Below are 12,283 nucleotides of genomic sequence, written 5' to 3'. Positions count from 1 at the left end.
GAAAAAAGCCTAGAAAATATCATGGGTCCTGTGGCTGAAGATGAAAGGTACGCTCCCTAACACACACACATACACACACGCTCACTTTGTATCCTAATGGGCCACAGACAAGTGGGTGTTGACTGAGGCCTTAATGATTCCCTTTGGTCTGTCAGAGTAGCTCAGAATGCTAAGTGCCCATCGAGTAGTGGGTGAACATGGCGACAGCAGCGGTGTGTGTGGGCAGGCTGGTGCTGTGGGTCTGCACTAAATCACTGTAGATATTCATTTTATTATTGTCCTGTTTGCTTAATGGAGAGAGGTTAGGAAAAGTGGAACAGAGGGAAAGGAAGAGCCACTAGACAAAAGGTTGGGACTGAAAGGGGCAGATTAGTTGGAAACTAGGGCTGAAAACCATTAATGCTGAAAAAAATCCTTGAGCCTCATTTATTCCAGCTGCAGTCAAAAAAAGAGGTTGTACTGTGCAACTCCTGCATGAGTGTTTGCAATTACAAGAGAGTCAAAGGAGCTTGCAAAGAAACGCAAGAGAGTTCTGCAGCCAGATAGAGACATGCATGCTCAGCGAAACCCTGTCTCTGATGCACCAAAAAAAGTAAGAAAATGAGGACAAAATACTGGAACCAGACTTCTATTTCTGTACCCCCACCCACCCAACCCCCACTCCTTCTGATTTAATTTTAGACACACTGAGGTTCTGCCAGGTTTCTGTGGCCATAAGCTGAGCAGCGTCAGACTTCTCCCAGAGACCTTGAAGAGTCAGTGTCATAGCTGTCCCACTCTGCATCTGGTCTGAGGGAGGGACAACACTACCAGAGGACTCCTCCAGGGTACCACACTGCTCTCAGGATAGTGAGGAGTCCCCTCCATGAATTTTTATACTTCCTTTCTGCATCGCTCACACATCTTGCTGTTTGAATGTGCCTTTCTTTTGTTTTCTTTTTACATCTAATGGAAGCAACTGACCATGTATCAGCGGTTTTGCACCACTTGTCATTGTGAAATGCTTAATAAAGCTAATTAAGTGTTATATAGTATTTCCAGAAGATGGCACTGTTTACTGTATGAAAGTATGTCTGTGTGTCTGTTAGACAGAGTGCAGCACTGCATTTATAAGGTGTACAATAATTCAATTACGACATTTTGGCCCCTCAGTGAACTTGTGCTCTCTTATAGCTGGATAAGCTATAAGCCTGCGTGATGTGACAAATCTCCATGTGTTTCTTTTCAAAACGCTTATCTGCACTGCCTGTTGAGACATTACTGCCACCAACTGTTGAAGAACAAAGTGAAACTGGTAGCAGGAATTTGTAGAGTTCTGCATGTCTCTCTTTGTGGATATGCTGTTTGCATAGCAAAACGGGCGTTATTACCAGTCTATTACCAGTAATAACAGAATAAGTCCACAATGCCAGAATTTATGATGTATAGCAGAGAGGTTAGATATTTTTGTAGCTTCTCTGTTGCTGTAAAATCAAAATGTACATTTCATCATTCTACTTTGGTGTTTCTGGTGTGAAATTCCTCGGGCTCAGTCCAAACCAACCTCAGTGACACAATCAAGCGGGTAGCTTTGTCGAATTTGGGCTCCTCCAGAGCCCCAGAGGGTATTATGTAACAGTTTCCTGAGTTCAAAGAGAAAAGGGATCATGCTTTGAAAAAATGTTTTTTTTTAAAAACATATAACTCGTCGTAATAATTATTACTTTTCTTATTCTTTTTAAATGAAAGTGTATGAAACTGCTAACAGTTTTGAGTGCTTAAAGTTAAAAACGCGTACAGTATGTCAGAGTAAAATAGAGACGCACGCGTTTTGCGTCGCATTCTGCAGTCCTGCGCACATATTAAATAAAAAACAAACAAACAGTAAAGATAATAAAACAACATAGATAACCTATGAAAAATAAACGTAGCCTCCCTGTGAGTGCGCAATCACGGAGAATGAGTTTACGCGTACTTAGACTTTCAATCACAGCTCACACTGTTCACTATAAGTGCGCGTGCTAAAACGACATCAACAAATCAACTTGAACTGAGAGGAAGTGTTCTCTCAGATTGACATGCAATAATTACAGGGTGGTTTGGGGGGGCATGAAACATGACTCCTCCACAGTAAGAGGTGTTTTAAACGGAGGACAATCATTCGATACAAAAGAGGTGGCGTGAGCCATGGAAACGTCACCAGTCCCCGCCTTAAGTTATAAGAATCAATTGTTGGATCCCCCCCCCCCCCAAAAAAAAAAAAAAAAAAATCAGAATAGATTGTTGGAGGCGTTATCTTAACTGCCAGACACAGAGGGCACGCGGCTGTTGGAGACTTATCATCAGGATAAGTCAGACTGAAATAAAAAATAAAAACATCAGTGGTGTAATTTAATAGCTCTCTTTATCATTTTACTGGGGACAGTTCAAGAGGTGTGAAGAATGCGTTGCACCTCAGCCTGGATTGGCTGGGCTTTATGTTTGTGCGCATCTCTGGCCGTGCACGCACAGGACTACACCGAGGACGACGAGATGATCCTGGACCTGGTCGGCGAGGACAGGACTGATCCTGAAACCAGAACCGACCCGGCAGCCGAGTTCATCAGGTGCAACAAGGTAATGGCATAGTGATTGCGTCAAAGGCATTAAATGCGCATCTTCAGTCATCAGCACCTGTCATTATTCCAAAAACCGGTAAAATATTTGGTCAAATATTTCAACAAACAATCTTTGCTGATGTACCTGACAAGCTGCCAGTTTGAGATACAGATTCGTTAAAATGTGCGCTCACATGCTGGGAGATAATACTTATTCATGTGTTATTGTGAAAACAGCGCAATACACACAATATAGATATATATATAAATCCAACTTATTGCACGCATGCTACATTTCTCCTGTGCACGTGGACATGAAGATCACATGTGCGCTGCATTATTTTTACTGTCCAGGTAGCCTGGCGCATTCCCGGACAGTACATAGTTGTATTGCGTCAGGGGACGCACGAGTCTCAACTCCAGAGGACCATCAGGAGGCTGCGAAGTAAAGCAGCCAGGAGAGGATACCTGGTGGAGATCCTGCAGACCTACTCAGGAGCACTGCGTGGCTTTCTGGTCAAACTGAGTAGTGACGTCCTTCACCTGGTAATTGCGTCACTTCACTGGATGTGTTCGGAAAAAGTGTGATTTAAACCTTTAAGGCAAAAAGGGGAACACAGGGAAATAGATGTCAAATCATAGCAGATCCATTTTCTAAAGGTTAAGACATTCCGAACGGGACATCCTAAGAGCTTATAGGTGGAAGGCAGATCTAAGAAAGCAGCTATAGTCTTGAATAACACTGTAACACTGTAACATTGTATACTGGCACAAGACGAGTTAATGGCAGAAAAGATTGGAGTAATATGGATTTTCTGACTGCAGCTTTTTGCAGAGGTCTGTGCAGTCTGTGTATATTTGACCTACTTGACCAAAATAAAGTGAGAATACGGGAGTCTGGAATGAATGATAGACAAAGTGTACTACTTTCGGTTAAATATTGGCGGCGTTTTCAGGATTATTTATTTCGAGTCACATAAGATGGACCGAGAATGATGAGAGGTGTGTGTGTATTTATGTGTGTTTTTTATTTTAAAATCTGTAAAATTATAAGTAAGTGTAGATTTAAAGTAAAAGAACTCCTCACCCGCCTTTAGACCCGCATTTCAAATCAAATGTCAGATGTTAACAAAGAGGTTTTGTGGAGCATTTGAAATCATTCAGCTGTAGGAGTTGAACAAAAATAATCAGAAACTTTGCTGAAAAACACACAGAAAACGTGAATTAGTTGAACTCTGTATAGTATGAGTGCTGGTGGTAATTTTAGACAGAGTTTCTTGACAGTTGAGAGGTTGTAGACCCACCTTTGGTATCTGCGCATTCTTGAATTATGTCAAAAAATAAAAATACACAAATAAAACGTGAAACAGTGAAACAGACTTCAAAGAAGGATGGTCAGCTTTACCCCCACCTGATTTAACAATCAACTTCCTGTTAATCTTTCCTTACCACCCACAGTTAAGTTTGATTGTGTTCCTGTCAGGTGGCGAAGCTCCCTCACGTGCACTACATAGAGGAGGACTCATCCATCTTTGCTCAGAGCGCCCCCTGGAACCTGCAGAGGTTACTGCACCCTTACGGTGGTTTCTCCGAAAATGGAACATACAGACCTCCAAGTGAGTTTGTCTCTGTCCATGACTTATCTGTATTTTTCGTCAAAATATAGGAAACCACGTGCGCTCTTAAGCAATGTAACTACCGAGGCAAACAAAACATTTTGCATTAAGAGTTTCAGGAGTCATTGGGGCGGTTGGAGTAATATACAACTACCCCAATGTTTCTATTGTAAACAGCTCAAGAACAGCAGAAAACACGACTTTTCTTATTTCATTTTCCACATTTATGATAACAGGAACATTTATTCTACAGCAGCATATTCAGCAGTATCATCTCTCTTATTATATCAAGCTGTAAACAACAAGGAATTCCTGTCTTTGTGCAATAAGCCTGATATTGAAAGGTGCCTCTCAGTTTAATTTCTATGAAGTCACCCGACGGTCATCATCACCATGGCAACCTTTAATTGCAGCCGCTTCAGAAGAACTAATTACATGCTAATATCTGTGTTGTGTTAGTTCAATTCAAGCTAAGCTTAAATACAGTTAAGTCCATAACTTGCTGGGCCAAGACACCATTTTTGTAGTTTTGCCTTTGTGCACCGCCACAGTGGACTAGCATTCAAATTATTATTATCTGTTAGGGAAGTAAATCCATTTTTTATATACAGATACATTTTCAGAGGCTCAATAATAATTGGAAAATGGACTGACAGTTTCATGGCCAGGTGAGGCCTGTTCCTTGGTATTTCACATGAAGTAGTATATAATATCTGTGGTTGAACCAGGGTGTTGAACTTGCATTTGGTAACTATCTACTAGAAGTCTCAATGCCAATGCAAGAAACATTAATTTGTATAAATTTACTAGCCCTTAGACTGTGATGGACAGGGGCTCAAAGAACCAGTTCTTTCTTTCTCATCTTCCCAAACATTTGTCACTGGAACTAAATGCTTATGGGGCTTTAAAAATGATCTTTTTTCCATTTAAATGACATCTGAGCCATTTGTGCAGTTTAGCTGTCAGATATCCATCAAGCAGTGCAGCTTTCCAACAGCAACCACACTGAGATTTCTCCCCTCAGAAATTGCATTTTCTAATTACATGTCAAATTCACCATCTGTCCTCTGCAGATGATGGAGGGAGGACGCAGGTGTATCTGATGGATGGCAGTGTGCAGAGTTCTCACAGAGAGGTTGAAGGACGGGTACTCATCACAGACTTCAATAACGCCCCTGAAGAGGATGGAGTCAGAGTTCACAGACAGGTTAAACACATGCACGCACAAATGAAACATTTCAATTCAACAGCACTTATGTATTTGCAATTGCAGCTCAATAACATTCTAAATCCTCGTTCCACTACAGGCCAGTCAGTGTGACAGTCATGGTACACACGTAGCAGGTATTGTGAGTGGATCAGATTCAGGTGTTGCTCGAGGGGCTGCTGTTAACCTAGTGCGTGTGCTCAACTGTCAGGGTAAAGGGACCGTCTCAGGAGCTCTGGCAGGTAAGACAGAAACTGTTGAACTGTACTTTGTACTAAAGACTACCAGAGCCAAGCAAAAACTCTTGAGTTTCTTTCTCTTGGGTCATGGTGACACAGCTTGTGGATGGCATGAAAAATATTTCAGTTTAATCAAAACATTGTCTTCCAAAGGACATCTTCTGACTATGACTCTGGCCCTTTCCCTCTAGATATACATGGGGAGTGTCATAACTGAGTTATTGCAAGAACATGAGTGGGTCATATGTTTAATATTTTGGCTGTTGACTGGTTCTTTGTGGGCAAAGGTAGTGCAACCGTCATCTACAGTGTACAGAATTCTAATCTACATTATGAGCGCCATGTTTCACTCTTACAGCAACTTTGATTTAAAGCTGCAGGTAGAAAAAAACGCCCATATTTGTAGAAAAAAATAAAATAAAAAAAAGACCCCAACTGCAGCAGTTCTTCAGTCTCTGTTCACCAGACAGAAGAACCAGACTTTTCTCTTCTTCTTCTAAAACCTGAGAAGTTCAGGTCAGACTGCTTGTGTTAAAATATAAATAATTATGGGTAGTATGAATCCCTAGGAGACCAATGATCCCTAACCATGCAGCTATAAACTCTTAGTCTGGTTTTGAAGACTTTTAGAACACACTTTCATTTCATTAACTGTATTGAAAGAGAAAAGGAAGATGACCACAGTGTAAAACTTCCAATTTTTCTTGAGTGTATGAGGTTTTAGATTGTCCCTTTCCCCTTTCTGTCAGGAATGGAATACATTCGAGCCACTTTACTGGCCCGCCCAGTGGATGCAGTAGTTGTGTTGCTTCCTTTTGCCGGTGGCCTCAGCCGTTCATTAAACACAGCCTGTCGAGACATGGTAGCTAACAGCGCTGTGGTCATCGCCGCAGCAGGCAACTACAGAGATGATGCCTGTCTCTACTCACCTGCTTCAGAGCCTGAGGTAATTTAACACTGAAAATGCAATCACATTCTGGCCCACCTACATGCGACCCTCACCTTTACCTCCTTTCGTATGTGTGTGTGTGTATAGGTCATCACAGTGGGGGCAGTTAACTCAATGGACCAGCTCATGTCACAGGGAGCAGGTGGTACCAACTTCGGCCGCTGCGTTGATTTGTTTGCACCCGGCGACGACATCGTTAGTGCCAGTAGTGACTGCAGCACCTGCTTCACCTCCCGCAGTGGAACCTCACAGGCTGCTGCACACGCTGCAGGTACGCAAACACACACACGCGCACGCAAAAGCAATCTGTGTATGCTGTTGGTATATCAATCATTCTTTTATTACAGACTCAATGATCCTTACAAAAAAAAACCCACATAAACACTAGAAAAAATATAATTGCATATTATAGATCATTGCAGGGAAAGCAGCTGTAGCAGTGTCTCCACACCTGGGATTGGTTGCATGTTGTAATACATCTTATATTTGATAATCCCGCAATGATTTTCAGAGGCATTAAGCCTGCAGATAAATTTATGCATGAGATTTCTGAAAACAACTTTAAAAGTACTGACTTGTGCATCCACAAATATTTCACTTGCGCTGACAAATCAAGGTTTTCTCTCTAATGATCACTCAGAAGACTTTCACTAGTTAGCATACAAGTATGCAGTGTACAGATGTGTACGCCGTGCTTTAAATGGAGATATCTTCACTAAAGTTGCATAAGAAAGGTTGTGCATGAATCATTTTTGCACATCAGCATCGTTACCATTTGTCACAGCATAATTACTTCATAATTTGTTTTTATCTGTGTAGGTGTCTTAGCAGTGATCCTGTCGTCCAGTCAGATTGCATCACCAGTGCACGTCCTCCATATGATGCTGCATTACTCCATCAGCAACACTATCGACTTCCTATCTCTGTCCGAAAGCCATCGGCTCACTACGCCAAACCTGGTAGCAGCCATGCCTCCGGTTATCAAAAAGTCACCAAGTTAGTGACTCACGTGCCTTTATCACACACAGACTTATAGTATCTATATGTGGTTCACATATGCGTTCCTATTTCTACATGCAGATGGGGAGCTACTGTGTCGGTCAGTGTGGTCAGAGAGGTCAGGAGTCGCGAGCACCGACAGGGTCATCAGCCGCTGTCGTCAAGGAGAAGAAATGATGGGCTGCAGCAGTTATGCTCCTGAAGGCGTCCGTGTGGGGGAAACCATCACTGTTAGTTCAGTTACATCAGCCATAATATCAACAATAACTTCATTCTAAAGTCTATAAGTCTACGGACAAACCCTCACCCCCTGTGTTTACAGATGAACAGCGGACACATGGAGTGTATTGCCCATAATGGTCCAGCAGGTAAAGGTGTGTATGCTGTGGCCCGCTGTTGTGTGATAAGCGGTCTGCAGTGCCAGGTCCATGCTAGTCCTGAGCAAGGACAAGCTGCTCAGTGCGTCGGCCCCCAGCACCAACTGACCGGTGAGTCACGTGTACAATCTGCAGGAGTTTGAATGAGGCAGTCAGTCTGACATTTTAGGAGAAGCTCTTACTTGTTTTCTTGCTAAGAGTTAGAAGAGAAAATAAATGACACCATCATGTGTGTCTATAAACCAGAAGTTCAACTATCAGCTCATAATTTTGCAAAAATATTACCGTAAAAAAAATCAAAGGGGTAATATATTAAATATTTACACTCACAGGACACTTTATTAGGTACACCTTGCTAGTACTGGGTTGATCTCTTTTTTTTTTAACCTTGCTTTAGTTCTTTATGGCATAGACATAGATTCAACAAGGTGCTGGAAACATTCCTCAGAGATTTTGGACCATATTAACATGACAGCATCACACTGTTGCTGCAGGTTTGTCGGCTGCACATGTATGATGCAGATCTCCTGATCCACCATATCCCACATGTGCTGGATGGTCATTTGAGTACATTGAAGTCATTGTCTAAGAAACCATTCTGAGATGATGTGAGCTTTGTGACATGGTGCGTTATCCATAAAGGGATAGACTTGGTCAGCAATAGTGCTAAGGTAGGCTTTTTCTGACCACTCTGCATATATCCAAGAGATTGTTATGTGTATTTCAGCAGTTTGTCAAGTACTCAGACCAGCCACTCTAGCACAAACGGCATTCAAAATCCCTTAAATCACCTTCCTTCCCCATTCGGATGCCCTGATGCTCAGTTTGAGTTATTTGCCAATCAAAGCTAACTTTATTTATAAGGCACTTTAAAAACAGTGAGCACTGACCAAGTGCTGAACATAAACTAAAAAGAATAAAAATATAAATACTAAAAAAACAAAAAAAACAAAAGAAATGACAGTAACAATAAAGAACACCAACATCAGAAAGACAATAAAATTAACATTCTATTCTGGGTCTATGTGATTAGCTGATTTGCATTAATTAGCAGTTGATGAGGTGTAGTTAAAGACTATTAATTTGGACTTAATCTTCCATTTAACAAGTACTCTCTATTTTTCATGAACATGTGTACAGATTACATAAAAATATAGCTGGTGCAGAGCTGTTGTTTTTAAATTTTATTTTATTTTGAATATTTGTATTAATTTAATTTCAACTAGTTTTCAGTGTGTTAGGAGTCTTAGTTTGAAGTTAAGCAGGTTGTCTCGACTATGATGTGATTAGTGATATGATCATGACCATTTATACCTAATATAGTGGACAGACAGTGAATAGGGCTCTTCAGATAGATTTTATTTTATCCATACCAACAATAAAAATAAAATAAAATAAAATAAATACTAATACAAATCTAATACTGTTAGATCAAGGAAACAATGTTCCAGAAAGCATCTGGGAAAATGTGGAGGAAAAAATTATTTATTTAATATCTTTTTGTTTTAAATTAGTAATCAGAGATCATAGTTTAATGTTTCATAGCTGGCAGAATGAATACAGCTCTTTGAACACTGTTGATATTGCTTATGATAAGTTTAGCCAAGAGACTTCTCCCTCTAGCTTCACACTAAGAGATATAGGAAGTGGGATGAAATGTCAGCCCCCTTTAAAAACAAAAACAAAGTCTATTAATTTAAATTTAGTTGCTGTCGATGTACTGAAGCGATGCACCTCAGGTATATAATCTGTATTTTTTAGTCAAAGTCAGGCTGCTGCATTTAGAATATCTTAGCCAGGTATGCTTGTTCCCATGGTAATCACCCTGAAAGGAAAATGTAACCCTAGCCAGCACAATTGCCAGCTACTCCACGAGTGTGTGATAGAAAAAGCAGCTTTTCAAATGTCATTAGAGCACTTAAATTACTTTACATTACATTTCTCATTGGTTGCCTCCATAGTGGTCTCTGTGAGGAGGATCAGTTAATGCTTGGCAACAGCGCCTCTAAAGTTCTTTGCTCCTTCGTTGTGTTTAAAGATTCAGCTGATTTTTCTCTAGGGTGTACATCGATGTCCACAGCTGAGATCTCATCTGATTCGCATCCACGTCACAGCCAGGGGAAGCGCTGCACGGTGAAAGAGGGGGTCACATCACACGCGATATGCTGCCACGCTCCATCTCTCGAGTGCAACCTGTTGGAAAACATATCAGCTGACAAAGATCAGGTGAAATAAAATAAAAATCACAGTAAAAACTTTGAGAATCAGCTACTGGAAGTTACCTCAGAAGTTATCGTTTTCCTTCAGGTTGAGGTTTCCTGTCCTTCCGGCTGGACTCTGACAGACTGCAGTTTCGTCTCTCGGGGCTCTGCTATCTTGGGGCCAGTTGCCAAGGGAAACAGTTGCCATGTCTATGGTGTCACGGGAGTGGATGGAGCAGCGGGTGCTGCGGTCTGCTGTCGTGTCGCACCACCAGAGCAGCAAGCTGCAACACCTCACTGATCCGGTTTCACCTCACTTTGGTTTCTAACATCGTTGAAACAGCTTTGACGTTGCCATTTTTTTGTCTTTGGTCAGTTTTAAACCCCCTTACACTTTTCTGAGAAACCTCAACATCCTTAATATTCACTTAAAGCACTTCTGTAAAGCTGTTTGTGTGTGTTTTAGTTTTAGGATTATGCCAGATTATGCTCCAGTGCACATATTATATGTGACTTGACAACCTGTAAGCTATTTTTGTATCTTTTTACAAAACAGTTATAATAAAAAGAGCTTTCACAAACATACGGTTTGGATAATAGTGTAGTATTTACCGGGTATACCATCTACATGCTGTTTAGAAGTTAATAAACTGAACAAATGAAATCAAAATGTTAAGCTCTGGTGTCAGCCATGTGTGTTTTAGAGTGGAAAAACATGATGATGTGCACCACAGGTTGTCACAGTTAGCATGTGTTATGTATGCACTGATTTCCTGACATTCCTCAGTCTTGTGCAGCACAGCTGCAGGTAATCAGCCTGCTTGATTAACAAGTCAGGTACCTTTTGCTCATTTTGTGAAACAGTAGGTGGAAACAAAATGAGGTAAATGGCTAACAGTAGGGACACCAGTTAAAATAATTTCATGTCTACCCAGAGTGTTATTGTGACAGTGGCTTTTATGGCTCCACAGTTAGAGACTTAATTCTGATACACAGGTGGGTGACGTCAGTGTGAACAAGAGCAAAAGGAAGCATATAAACCACTGTCAGCTAGCTTGCGCCAATCAGACTAGCTGTCTGATTGGCACAAGACAGCATTCTATCCGACTGAACCTATATGACCAAAGACTGATAAAAAATAAAAACAAAGTTTACCCAGAATACATTAAATGAAGCTAGTGCTGAATTCATGTGTGTAATTCTGTTAGCAGGATGCAGAGTAGGTACAAATTAAAGATTTAAGCTATTCTGATTTAGAATCAGCATTCTCAAAGATTCAGTCGGTGTTTGTTTCCCATGTCATTTTTTGTAACCATTTAACTAGTGACCTGATCCATCAGCTGTAATGGTCAAACTTAGAAGCCTGAGCCTTCTATGAGTTCTAAAACATAAAAGAAACTGCTCTTGTTTTGTATTATTTGGTCTGCTGTAACCTGTAAATGGTTCCCAAATGGTGTGCCTCAAGGCAAGTTCAGGCCTGCTAAAAAATGAGCTGTTTATTGCAATTTACACAAATGGGCACCAAAAGTTTCAAAACCCATGCTGTAAACAAATTAAATTATCTGTTGTGCACTGTCTCTGATGCATAAATTGATATCAGTATCAACATTGGGGCCACAGGTAATGTTTTTAAGGTGCTGTAGACTGTATATAAAAGATGGATGTAGGTTCCAGGACTAAAAAAGTATGTGTGGATTTGTGTGCATCTAGTTGCAAAGAGAAGTCCAGTTTAATAGAATGAGAAAGTGGTCCTTAGCTTGTTTGCCTAGTAAAAGCTTTCCTGATGAGTTTAAGACCTTAGCGTGTAGATTCAAGCCTTGCTGAAGACAAGCTGGTGTTCATTTGGTGAATTATAGTTCCTATTCGTGCCTACAAAGATAATAAATTGAAATGTGGCCTCCAAGTTTGTCATTATCTTGTTTTAAAAGAGCTAAGATGGTGAAAATGCTCAGTTTGAAGCTTCACAAAACAACTGGCGATGTCACAGAGGTTACGCCTTTTATATACAGTCTACGGTTGTATCATGGGACAGTATATAGAAATGCATAAAGACAATATTTGCAAAAGGTTGTGCATTCCAGTTTATTTTATATCAAATTTCCCCTTAATCAAACTCTGA

The 12,283-nt window shown here is 40.7% G+C and overlaps 1 protein-coding gene across 1 annotated transcript; it reads left to right on the top strand.

Moving 5' to 3' along the window:
• The first annotated feature begins 2,271 nt into the window (after nt 1-2,271).
• Nucleotides 2,272-12,106, top strand: pcsk9 (proprotein convertase subtilisin/kexin type 9). Its single transcript, XM_040040000.1, has 12 exons — nt 2,272-2,595; nt 2,931-3,122; nt 4,060-4,192; nt 5,266-5,399; nt 5,500-5,641; nt 6,388-6,584; nt 6,675-6,858; nt 7,407-7,583; nt 7,668-7,816; nt 7,909-8,074; nt 10,023-10,189; nt 10,271-12,106. Exons 1-12 carry the CDS (start codon nt 2,422-2,424, stop codon nt 10,463-10,465), a joined length of 2,010 nt encoding a protein of 669 aa, XP_039895934.1. The 5' UTR covers nt 2,272-2,421; the 3' UTR covers nt 10,466-12,106.
• Nucleotides 12,107-12,283: the final 177 nt, after the last annotated feature.

The sequence above is a fragment of the Simochromis diagramma genome, unplaced genomic scaffold (assembly GCF_900408965.1).
Source record: "Simochromis diagramma unplaced genomic scaffold, fSimDia1.1 OVJJ01000026.1, whole genome shotgun sequence".
NCBI lineage: Eukaryota > Metazoa > Chordata > Actinopteri > Cichliformes > Cichlidae > Simochromis > Simochromis diagramma.
Note: the sequence above shows the minus strand (reverse complement) of the source record. Positions and strands in the feature narration are given on the sequence as shown.